The sequence below is a fragment of the Mirounga leonina genome, unplaced genomic scaffold, assembly GCF_011800145.1.
Source record: "Mirounga leonina isolate KUSES-001 unplaced genomic scaffold, KU_Mleo_1.0 Mir_174, whole genome shotgun sequence".
NCBI lineage: Eukaryota > Metazoa > Chordata > Mammalia > Carnivora > Phocidae > Mirounga > Mirounga leonina.
Window position 1 is genome coordinate 19,700,852 of NW_023270451.1, and position 12,887 is coordinate 19,713,738.

The following is a 12,887-nucleotide window of genomic DNA, read 5'->3' on the forward strand; positions in this document are numbered from 1 at the left end:
ATGCTGATCCTAGAGGTAGTATATCAGCATATATAGGTATAATCCTCATGACAAATAACCCTTTTCCTCTCCATCAACACTGTTTTAATTGAAGTATAATTAACATACAATGTTATATTTGTTTCAGATGTACAACAAGGATTCAACAAGTTTATACATTACTCAATGTTCACTGTGGTAACTATGGTCACCATACAATGTTATAGAATATTACTGACTATATCTCTAATTTTCTGAGGAACCTCCATACTGTTTTCCACAGTGGTTACACCAATTTATATTCCCACCAACAATGCACGAGGATTCCCTTTTCTCCATGTCCTCACCAACACTTGTCTTTTTGATACCAGCCATTCTGACTGGTGTAAGGTGATATCTCATTGTGGCTTTAATTTGCATTTCTCTAATGATTAGTGATGTTGAGCATCTTTTCATGTTATCTGTTGGCTATCGGTAGGTCTTTTTGGAAAAATGTCTATTCAGGTGGTGTGCCCATTTTTTAATCGGATTGTTTTATTTTTTGGGTGTTGAGTTGTATTAAGTTCTTTATATGTTTTGAATATTAACCCCTTACCAGATATATCACTTGCAAATCTCTCTCCCATTCACGAGGTTGCCTTTTTGTTTTTTTGATAGTTTCCTTTGCTGTGCAAAAGCTTTTTATTTGGGTGTAGTCCCAATATTTTTGCTTTTGTTCTCCTTGCCTGAAGAGACATATGCATAAATATGTTGCTGAGGCTGATACCCAAGAGATTACTGCTTATGTTTTCTTCCAAGAGTTAATGGTTTCAGATCTCACATTTAGGTCTTTAATCTATTTTGAGTTTATTTTTGTATATGGTGTAAGAAAGTGGCCCACTTTCATTCTTCTGCATGTAGCTGTCCAGTTGTGATGCCAAATAATCTTTTATCTCCTCTGCTACCCACCTCCCTCAAGTTCCTTACAAACTTGTTAGATTCCAAAGAAATGACTCAGAAAATACTCCCATAAAATTCAGAACATGTAGGGAACTAATACTTGGTTAACAGTAATAATATTTACTCCCAATAATACCACCATACTGATATGTGCTACATGGACAAAACTTGAAATTATGCTAAGTGAAAGAAGACAGTCACAAAATAAAACACATATTGTATGACTCCATTTATTTGAAATGTCCAGAATAAACAAATTTAGAGAGATAAAAAATAGATCATTGGTTGCTTAGGGCTAGGGAAGGGGGAGGACAATGGGAATTTACTGCAAATGGACAAGGTCAATTTTTTTTTTTTAAGATTTTATTTATTTATTTGAAAGAGAGAGAATGAGAGAGAGCACATGAGAGGGGGGAGGGTCAGAGGGAGAAGCAGACTCCCTGCCGAGCAGGGAGCCCGACGCGGGACTCGATCCCAGGACTCCAGGATCATGACCTGAGCCGAAGGCAGTCGCTTAACCAACTGAGCCACCCAGGCGCGCGACAAGGTCAATTTTTAATCTTACAGATGAGAATACAAGTTCAGTGAAATTGAAATATTTACACACACAGAGCTGGTCAGGAATGATGCCCAGATACATCACTCCAAAGAAGTGTCTCTCTAAAGCCAATGTTTTCTTAACCATGCCATGCTTGCCATCAAATAGTGTACTGGCAATAAGTTTAAGTATCACTGACATCAAATGGCCTTGAAAAAACAGGCATTTTGTTTCTATCAGTGGCAGGAGAAAGTTTTTTTGAGGAATCATTTAGGATCAAGCCCCACATTGGGCTCCCTGCTCAGTGGGAAGCTTACTTCTCCCTCTCCCACTCCTCCTGCTTGTGTTCCTTCTTTCACTGTCTCTCTGTCAATAAATAAAATCTTTAAAAAAAAAAAAATACAGAAACTATAACCATTTCTTTAAACTACACTAAGTAAAAATATTCCTTTATTTAGATTTTATTACTTACATTTCATTTTTTTACACAGACATTTAGAAGTCTTTACAAACAACTTGCTAGTCATTCCAGAAAGGTATGCAGATAAAACAGGTAATTAAAAAAAAAAAAAGAGGAAAAACACAGATATACTAAACCATATATTGTGACTCCTCCACCTATAATGCAACTAATCACTATTTAGTTGCTATATTCACCTATTTGCTGCTGTAACAAATTGTCACATATTCAGTGGCTTAAAACAACACAAATTTATTCTCTTATGGTTCTGTAGGTCAGAAGTTTGACAAGTTTCAGTGGGCTAAATTCAAGGTCCCAGCAGGGCTGTGTTCCGTTCTGGGGGCACCAGGGGGAGAATGTTTCCTTGCCTTTCCCATTTTCTTAGAGGCTACCTGCATTCCTCGGTTCATGGTCCCTTCCTCCTTCAAAGCCAGTAAATAGGGTCAAGTCCTTACATCGCATCCCTCTTCCATTTTAAGGACCCATATGATAACACTGGGCCCACACAGATAATCTGGGATAATCTCCCTGTCATAAGGTCCTTGACTTAATTACATCTGCAAAATCCTCTTCCAGTGTAACAGAACACACTCAGATTCTGGGAATTAAGACACTGACATCTTTGGGTGGCCATTTTTCTGCCCATCATAGTTGCCATTGCCTTTAAAGAAATCAGGATATACCCACAGTAAACGGAGCCTACCTTGGAGGGAAAGAGGAACATACTAATGGTTTAAATGAAGAATGCAGAACTTGAGATGAAAAGCCCTCCTTTTTGGTTTGTCAGATTTTTACTGCCATTCTATTTTGAAGATGAACCACAATTAGATATGTGGCTGTAACAGGAAAAATCAATTGCAATTCAAGACCCCAAGAGGAAACAGAACTGTCCAAATGAATCTGTTGATTTTTTAATCTGAACAGAAACCATAAAAACTTATTTTGTACTTTCTTTCTATATATTGTTCCACTCTGGCACTCAGGAACTACTATTCATATGACAGTCACAGCCTGTAGCATATAACCGGATGTTGTATTAATTCAAACTAGAGAAAAGGTAGCTGGCTGGGAAGACTATACTGGAACATACTGACCATGAGTTTTTACAAACCTTTAAAATAAAATATCCAAAGGATCACTATCTATGTATATATGGTTAAGAAACCAAAATTCTCCTTTTTGAAAGGCCCAAATTCAAAATGAAGTATCACTACATTGTTAAGACTGACACTTTTTAATTTCCCAGAACAATGTTCTATTCAATGTTTAACTTTTTCAACTTAGCATTGTATCTTTTTTGACTCCAAGATAAAAGAGCGATGTTTGATGTACTGAAGTTATAGCCAGCATTTACCAATTCTTTGATTCGATTTTTTAAAGTATTTATGCTTGAATCCAAAATCCGAGGATTTTCAATTATTTGTGATATGCTAAATTTTTCTTCTATGAGGCAGTCTATTTTATCATTAAACTTTTTCTCTCCCAAGAATATCACATCTGGATAGCGTAAAATAAACTTGTGTATCTCTTCTTTAGTACACCCAAGAAAAAACAGCTTCTCTTCGATATTTGTGTAGTTTCTGTTGACATAGTCATTGGAAAGGTCTAGAATTTTAGCTCCTGGACCAGAGAGCAGAACAAGCAGCTTCTCACCATTCAAGTTGAAAGTTGACTGTAAAAACTCAATGTTAGTTTTTACCCGTTTGGTACTCTGAATTAAGATGAAAGGGTTTTTTAAAATTATCTTCCTAACAAAATCTCTGGGCTTATTGTGACCCAAAGACAAACAGACTTCTTGCAAAAATTCAATCATCTGTTTATTCAGATCTAGACTGTTGGAGAAGGTACGTGGAGCACTGGTCAATAATCGACAAAGGCATTTATGGGTCAATCCAAATGAATACAGGAACTTTATATTATTCTCTAAGTTTAGGTTATTATTGGACCGAAAAAAAGATTCGGGAGAACGTTGCAAAATATTTATAATTTCAAGGTCTGATGTCATAATTCTTCTCCACAGATCCCACCGTTCTGAAAGACTTTCAGGTGTGCGTGTTATGGCTCGTGGATATCTTGATATAATGCTAGCAACCACTTCTTTGCTAGCTCCTTTGGACAGAAGGAACATCTTCAGGTCCTGCTCTTTAGTTCCCGTCCTATTAAAAACTCCAGGCTGTCGTTTTTTCGCCATGTCAATGTCTACTCCCATTGTAAGTAAGTTATTCAGTAATTCTTCATTCTCCAAAGACTCCCTGTCTGCATTACCACACTTCACTCTAAAAAGCCTAAATGAAACTGTTTTAAGGAGGATTTCTGCTGAAAATCGGATCATCCAACATCTTGAACCAAAGAGAAAGTTACTTCTCATAGACAAGAAGTTTCTTGGTGCCATAATGGTCAGGTATCCCAAACCTTTTGGAACGCTGTGTAAAACAACATACATAATATTATACAAATGCATGTGTTAAACAGCTAAAAACCATATTAAGGTCCTATAAGCATCATGGTCATTTCTGTAAGAAAATATGTATAGCTCCAGCTCTCCAGGTGCTGCAGTAACAATTCAACCACCACACTCCCACTCTCTAGTTCACTGCTTCTGATTATCTGTGGGCCTGGGGCTGCTTCCATTCTTAATGTGAAGAAAAACATTATAAGCATCATCACTGATCCACAGCTATTCCCACCTTTATCTTGCTCTTTATATTTGGACTTGCCTATGTTTGCTACCCAAAACCAGTTGAACCTCCCTACTTCTGCTTTATCCTCCTAGTTTTCAAACATCTGGCTTATTCCTACTAACCAATGCTTTCAATTCTGCCTTGTCTTCCAACTTCCCAGATCTCTGGCCTTGCCTCTGCCTTAGCTACCAGACTACTTTGCCCCTATTCCCTTTTCCTGGTTCCTCAAACTCTAAATATAGCCTTGAAAATCAACACTTTCAGACTATCTAATTTCCACCTTAAACACCTTTTTCTAGACTCATGGTTCTCTTTAAACCCATGCTATCATTAGTCTTAATTCTTAGCTTTATATAGACCTCTGGTCAACAGTTCCCAATCTCAATCTCCATGTCCTTCAGTTTACCCTATTACCCCCTGGGTTGTAACCCAGCTACCCCAAACCAATTTTTATCTTCAAAATGATCTAGTTGCGCTATTTAATCCACACCGTGGAACTGTGCTGAGAGCACATAAACAATGAAGAGTTACTTTGACCATCCTCCTCTACCCTGCCACATTATAAAAGATGAACCCAGGGCTCTCTGCATCTGTTTCACAACACATAACTTCAGGCAAGTGACTAAAACCTCAATAACTCATTTTCCTAATCATTTAGAAACGGGGCCCAAAATGTATGAATTTATATATGATAATAACCATAGGTACCTACTAAAATAAGTATCTGCATTTATAGGAAATACTTTATCAGGAAAGCAACAGAAAAATTTTCTTCTGTTATTCAATTTGTCAGATGATTTATGTTCTTTAATTGTGGTCTGAGTCATAAAACACATATATTTTTTAATTGTACTTTTTCCTCTTTAGACTATATAGCTGTGACAAACTTAGTTCTTAATTTCTAACCATGGGCTCTTATCACTTAAAGGAAGCATTTCCCTTCTCACCTCTCCAATTAAACATAAAATAGGGGCGTTTGGGTGGCTGAATCGGAGCCTGCCTCTCCCTCTGCCTGCAGCTCCCCCTGCTTGTGCTCTCTCTCTGACAAATAAATGAATAAAATCTTAAAAAATAGAAATAGATGGTTCCAACTCACCACTAATATCTCTGGGCTTGAGATACTGCTTTCAAGATCAGTATCAAAGAAAGCCTCTCTGTGTCTGCCCTACACTATTTTTTTCTAAGATTTTATTTTTAAGTAATCTCTACACCCAACATGGGTCTCGAACTCCCAACCTCAAGATCAAGAGTCGCACGCTCCACCGACTGAGCCAGCCACCCATCCCTTAATTACACCAATATAACAAGAATTTAAGAGTATGCCTACAGGCAGGGAACTCTCCGATACCCCAGGTAATCTACAGATCTTCAAAGAATTAAAAAAAGATTCCCAAACTATAGAATCAAATAATATTCAAACAAAAATGCAAGACACTCACAAAATAAACACCAAACAGCAGCACATTTTAGATTGCCCCATACCCTGAGTTCACTATTCTGTATCGCTCCATAATTCCACATACTACTCTTTAACCACATCTTCTTCCAAAAATGCTGAATTTAGAAACTGAAAAATAAGATCCTCATTCGAACTACAGAATGAAGGCTCTACTTGCACAGCTCAACAATCTGTTCTCTCCTCCAGATACGCAAGGGTGACCTCTACTGGACAACGGTACATAACACTGACAGTGGTAGGTAAGACCTGTGCTTTGGGAATAGGGGTGAAAGATGATCCAATGGGATATAGGAAGCAAGCAGTGACACTCTAATTTGTATCTGTCTTAGCCTTTTAAAAATTCCATTTTATGTGTTTTAAATGTACAATATAATAGTACTGTAAAACATGTATATAATTAGTAAGTAAATATACATTGGAGGTACACGTATAAAACCTTTTTTACTGAGAGTGTACACAATCAAAAGTCTGAAGACAACTACTCCAGACAACAAACTCTTGAGATGATTAGCACCATGACAAACAGGCTGAGCAAGCCACAGAAAGTTCAAAAGGAATTGTACTAATAACAGACTAAGAGTGAAAATATATGCCAAATTTCTTAACAAAGGAGTCATAAATCTATTAAGGTTTCTCCTGAATCTATGTCTTATGTATAATTCACTCGCTGCGGAAATATCTTCCACATGAATTAACATGTCTAAAACCAAACTGAACATCTTTCCCAGCCCCCAAACTAGCTCTCTTCTGATGAATAGAATCACTACCACTTGATCATAATAGTCACTCATGATAAAAATCTAAAAGTGATTACTTTCTTCCTCTTCCTCAACCCCAAAGTCATTACATCATGTAGATTCAGCTTCTTCAGTATCTTCGTTAGCATCTCTACTCTTTGCTGTTCTCCCTCACCCAGACTGTAACAGCCACCTAACCTGCTTCTCTAACATCAGTCATGAAAAACTGCCACCATAGTATACCTATAAAACAAAGAAGTGATTATATCCCTTATTCCCTGATTAAAGACCTCTATTGCTCTCCCCTAGAAAGCAAAATCTTCACACTCACCTTCAAAACTCTCACCACACCATTCCAACTACCTTCCTAGCTATCTGCTCTATTCTACAACCTCACAACACGAGGCATTATTGCCTCTCAAACCTCAAATTCTAAACATTCTTGCCCATTTTTGTCTTCTTGCCTTTGTGGAAGCTATTCTTTCAGAAAGGCCCATCCTCCCATATCTATCCATAGTACAAGGTCTCATTCAAATACTACCTTCCCACAAATCTTTAACTTAACAAATACTGCTGAAGTGAATCATTTATCACTTATTACTAAAAAATCTAAAACCAGGGGCATGAGGGTGGCTCAGTCAGTTAAGCGTCTGCCTTCGGCTCAGGTCACAATCCCAGGGTCCTGGGATCAAGCCCTGTGTCAGGCTCCCTGCTCAGTGGGGAGTCTCCTTCTCCTTCTCCTACTGCCCCTCCCCTCTCCTCCTGCTCTCTCTTGCTTGCGGTCTGTTGATGAGCATGTGAGGAAATGCAGGAAATTCTCAAATACCACTGTTGGAAGGGAATTTGGCACCATCCACCATATCCTTTAACCAGCATTTTCACTTCTTTAAAATTATCCAAAAGAAATAAAAGGACAATACACATTTGTTATTAAAAAGGATGACTATCCTAACATCATTTGCTATAACAGAAAAGAAACCCACCAACAGAATGATTCATAAATTGTGATACATCTATGTAATATTAATACTATACAACCTGATTTTTTTAAAAAGAGGCATATCTGGGGCGCCTGGGTGGCTCAGTCGTTAAGCGTCTGCCTTCGGCTCAGGTCATGGTCCCAGGGTCCTGGGATTGAGCCCCGAATCGGGCTCCCTGCTCCGCGGGAAGCCTGCTTCTCCCTCTCCCACTCCTCCTGCTTGTGTTCCCTCTCTCGCTGTCTTTCTCTGTCAAATAAATAAATAAAATCTTTACAAAAATAAAAATTAAAAAAAATAAAAAGAGGCATATCTAACACAATGGAAAGATATCCAAGATATTCTAAGTGGCAAACCACATAACAGTACAGATAAAATAATATCACTTATATAAGGGGGGGGACATTAATATATAAAAAGAAGGTAAGGGGCGCCTGGGTGGCTCAGTTGGTTGGGCGACTGCCTTCGGCTCAGGTCATGATCCTGGAGTCCCGGGATCGAGTCCCGCATCGGGCTCCCTGCTCGGCGGGGAGTCTGCTTCTCCCTCTGACCCTCCCCCCTCTCATGCTCTCTCTCTATCTCATTCTCTCTCAGCTGAATAGATAAAAATCTTTAAAAAAAAAAAAAAGAAAGTAAAAAGGCAGTAAGAGTTTTCTCTGAGAGATTAATGGGGGCCATGTACTGTTCCTGAAATACTGTGATACTATTTAATAAACATGTTATTTTGCAACCAGATCAATTAACAAATTAAATTGGCTTAGGGGTACAAAAAGTACTGGGAAATATGTGACCTTTATCAGTTCTTCAGTTTTCAATACAAAAAAAGTTAAGCACCTGATCAACATTCAAAACATTCCTATAACATCTAGCAAGGTAATATGTACATAAGCAGCCTAATGCAAAAAGTATCAACTGTCTCAATCTACAGATTTCAAAAATAATATTCCCTAATTTATTTAAATCTTTCCATTCACTCTTTAATTAACCAAAACCATTATTCCAAGGACTAAATTCCAAAATTAACAAATACACTGAAAACCTCTGTACTCATAACTTGTAAGGCCTGAGGAATAAAAGAGGATTTCCTTGTTCTCTGCTGCACAATTCGCTTGATAAAGGGACTTTTAATGGAGATGGCTAATCACTGTCCCAGGGTACTACATTCCAGTTGGTCTTCTTTTGATAAAACAAGGGAAGTTTGGAGATCTTTACAGCAATCCATTTCTTACCTAATCTGTCTTAGAGAGGATGTTGCATTTCTCCTGAAGAGCTGGAAAACAGCTGTCCCTAAAAATGGCAAAAAAAAAAAAAAAAAAGAAAAAAAAAGGCAGGGGGGGGGGGGGACGAAATATTGTCAGCACTTCGTGATACAGAATAAAGAAATCGATCCCAGCTAACACTGCATAACGTCCTTGTGAAAAGCGCCACCTCTTATGTACTAAGCATCTCTCAGAGATACCGAGAGGAAAACGGCAAGAACACGCCCGAGTATTAATGGGAAAAGGTGGCGTAATCACGCATTGTTTGTAAAAACCGGAGCTAAGTGCTTCACATACACTGTCTTACTTCAACCCCACAACTTAAAAGGTAAGGATTATTCCTAAAATTAGAAAATCGGGAAAAAGGCAGAACTCTGTCACAAGTTTGTATTAGCTCACTTAAGTTAATATAGTAATTACACGGGTTCCATTCCATGGGTTCTCCCGCTCCCCCTTCCTCCCCAAAACCGACTCGCCAAGGGGTGCGCGGGAAGGGGACTCCACCATACATCAAAATCACCCAGACCCACTTCTAAAAAGAAAGCATAAGCGCAGCCAGCCACAGACCTCAACCTGGACTGTATTAATATTCGGTAGATGGCTTTACTTCCGCCTCTAGGGCCTGGGGCGGGACGTAGAGGCGGAAATGAACAAGACTAACTTCCGGTCGCGTAGAGGTGACGTCGCCTTCTTTGCGCCCCCCCGGCGGCCGCGCGGCAGCCCTCTGCAAGCCTGACGCGAAGAGCCCAGCAGGGGGCGGCAAGAGACCGTGGTGAACTCGGGGAACAGGCGGCCTGGGCTGGTTTTGGAGGGAGGCGGGACCATGGGCTTCCCCGAAGCCCGGGCCTGTGGCCGAGGGTGGCTGCAGAGATCGAGTGCCTGCTGGCGACGTGCGGTAGGAAAGTCGCTATTATATACATGAATTTTGCAACCTGATAGGGTAATTATGCTTATTAATATCGTTAACATATGCTGGTAAACACCTTGGCGTTTGGTGTCGGAAGACGCGTGCAATCTGGGGCTCCTGAAGAGTCCCAGATTCTCTTTCTTTCCTGAGCTACCTTGGAAATCCTGGAGTGTGGCCGCTAGTGCTAATTCAGCTTCAGCATTCAGGCTAGGAAGCAGTGTTGATATACTTCGATTTAACAGCTTGCAGCACGAATTATTTATGCTGCTTCTGAAATTGTGACGAGACTAGGCTATTTAAAGTTTCAACAGAAACTTAAATCTCCACAGCAGAAGCATTTTTGTCACCCTTGAAGGCGTTGTTTATTTAAATCTTCCTGGTCCTGTCATTCTCACTTGACTGGGGGCGGTAGCAATGGAGATTAAACTTCAGTTCAAAGCAATTCCGCTGAATTCTCCAAAAGAAAGATTATATCTAAATTAATGAAATAATCCTCAAACTGCCAGGTTATTTTCCAGAGGAAGTGATTTGGTCTTGAGAAAAACAAAAAGTGGGGGAGAGGGTTGATCCTGAATTCTACTGCAAGGAAGAATGTCCTGCTTTACCCTACTCCATGTAGGAGCATATCGTAAATTTTTCTTTATCTCATTTCTGCACCAATTAATGTTTTATTTTCACTCTGTCCCTTAGACTAGGAGCTAGCTGGTATGTTGTCACTTTGTTTTGAATTAATTTTCTGTTTTATTGGCTTATAAGGGTAAAGATTTACCTTTGGAACTTTAAATTACCAATAATCAGCCTTTCTGGTAAGTGAAATTACTCACTGCTGTCCCTCCAGGTAAAAAGTAGTCCTGAAATGTTAGAAGTGGTCTTTATGTGAATTTCTAAAATCTATTTCTGCATGGAAGGAGCTCTTATATCTGAGTTTATATTTACTGTCATATATAAATATATAAACTGACATGCATAAATATATAAATATTATATTTATAAGCTACTTTACAATGTTAAACAATAAAATCTATTCTAGGAATCACTGAATTTCAGACTTAAGAAGACCTTTGAGATTATGAATCCCTCATTATGAATCCTCTCATTTTGCCGATGAGACATTGAAACCCTTACAATAGAAGTCAGCAAGAGAATACATGTGTTATACCTCCTTAACCAGTAAGTCTTCTATGATTTATACCACATGCACTGATACAGATTACCAAAGGTTAGTTCAGACTTACTTAGGCAACATCACTTAAGTTTGTTTTTAGTGATATGTGTGGGTAAAGGAGATTGGTTCTTTTGAAAATAAGTGCTGTATTTCCTATCCAAAATTTTCTGATTACAAATAAATTTTAAATGCATATTATAAAACACTGAGAAGAATAGCAGCAAAGGTATAATGATGGTTGGATTAGCATGGTGTATTAGCAATTTTTTTCCTTCTCCTATTTCTGCAAAGAGGTTTAATATTTAATGATTTGTGAAATGTCGTCATTACCTCCAGTAAGGCAGTGACTACTACCTCACTGTCATTAGTGGTGTATTACAGTATAACCTATATATACCTTGCCTGTATTTTATTCATTGGTTCGGTGAACATTTATTAAACACCTGTATATTCCAGACCTTGTTTTCAGAATCAGGGGGATATAGTGGAAAACAAGCCAAAGCCCCTGCCCTCCTTGACCTTATTTCCCTTGATAGGTCTCACTCAGCCTGAGTGTCTGCTGCTCTGCATGCTTCCCCTCATCTGACCTGCCCAAGACCATAGCTGATCCATGCCCTACTAAGCTGATATAATTAAGAAGAAGTGTGGTTGGAAACATTGGAGGGCTGTGTGTGGTAGAAGACCAGAGGCAGGGAGTAAGCAATGATGAAGAAACAGAGAACAAAAGGGATAAGTAGTTGCAACATGGTGGAGGGGTGTTTTTCCTAGTGTCACTCACTTGGTCTTTGGGCTCTCTAAACAGTAGGAATTGACTGGAGGCCAAAAGAAAGTTCCAGGCAAGGCTTTTATTGGGGCTTATTCTGGAGCACAAGGGAGACAGCACAAAGAAAGGAGTTCTTCAGACTGAGTCCCCTAATATAGGCCAGGGAAAGTTTTTTAAAGGGACTAAAAAGAGAAAGGAGTGATGTCGAGACATATAGAGTCAGGGATTTCTTGGTGCCTGCACACTTAAAATTTATGCTTCTTCACATGTCACAAGTCTATTTATTTAGCATGTTAAATCTCCACCCATGTGTGTAGGTTTTAGTATTATAATGAGGGGAATAGTTGGTGAAAAGTCAGGGCGGGGGGTCCACCTGGGTGCAGACTAGTTTGGTTCAGTCTTTCTTGTCTTCGTAGTTCAGTCCCTCCATGAGGTAATCATCCTGCTTCCACATTCCTGCAAGATATACTACTCAAGAGGCATAGGGTTTCAGCTGTCCAGGAAAGCTAGATTTCACGGTCAGGTTTGAGGAGACCCAAGTCCAGTCCCTGCCCTGTCTCACTAGAAACTGTTCTAAAGTTGTCTTTCAAAGTTTTTTTATAAAGTCTAAAGTAATCCAATTTTTAAGTTAAATTTGTTTTGTTATATATCCCTTTTACAATTTTCTTTTCTGAAACCATGGTAATATTAGATGGCATATGTGTTTTTAAATGCCTTTACTTGAGAAAAGAAAAAGTTGCCAAGTCTGTATTGGAGCATCTCCTCCCTCTTTTTTTCATCCAAAAGTCTGTTGCAGGGGAAAGTAGGGACTCTGGCGCCCTCCCTCCCCAAGTAGGACTTAAGACACTCTGGCGGTGAGATGAAAGTCAAGTCGGAGTACAGAATCTATGCTATATTCAGAAGCACCTCTGCCCTTTTATAATTAAGGTTTTTTTTTTCACTATGTCAAAAGTGTCTGCCTGACCCGCTCTGCCCAGGAAGTATCCTTAGTTTTTCATGCAGATAGGCTTTTGGCACACCACA

General features: G+C 39.0%; 1 protein-coding gene across 3 annotated transcripts; it reads right to left on the reverse strand.

The window, feature by feature from the left end:
- Positions 1 to 2,838: 2,838 nt before the first annotated feature.
- On the reverse strand, positions 2,839 to 9,900 carry MTERF1 (mitochondrial transcription termination factor 1). 3 transcript variants are annotated; one of them, XM_035020526.1, is made up of 3 exons: positions 9,597 to 9,682; positions 9,000 to 9,057; positions 2,839 to 4,339 (listed from the first exon to the last, which is right to left on the reverse strand). In XM_035020526.1, the coding sequence occupies exon 3, from the start codon at positions 4,306 to 4,308 to the stop codon at positions 3,172 to 3,174; it is 1,137 nt and encodes a 378-aa protein (XP_034876417.1). In that variant the 5' UTR covers positions 4,309 to 4,339; positions 9,000 to 9,057; positions 9,597 to 9,682; the 3' UTR covers positions 2,839 to 3,171. The 3 variants fall into 3 exon arrangements, 2 of the variants coding, with proteins under 2 accessions (XP_034876417.1, XP_034876418.1); XR_004681997.1 differs by lacking the exon at positions 2,839 to 4,339 and adding an exon at positions 7,977 to 8,019 and having other exon boundaries at positions 9,597 to 9,900; XM_035020527.1 differs by having other exon boundaries at positions 9,000 to 9,610.
- Positions 9,901 to 12,887: the final 2,987 nt, after the last annotated feature.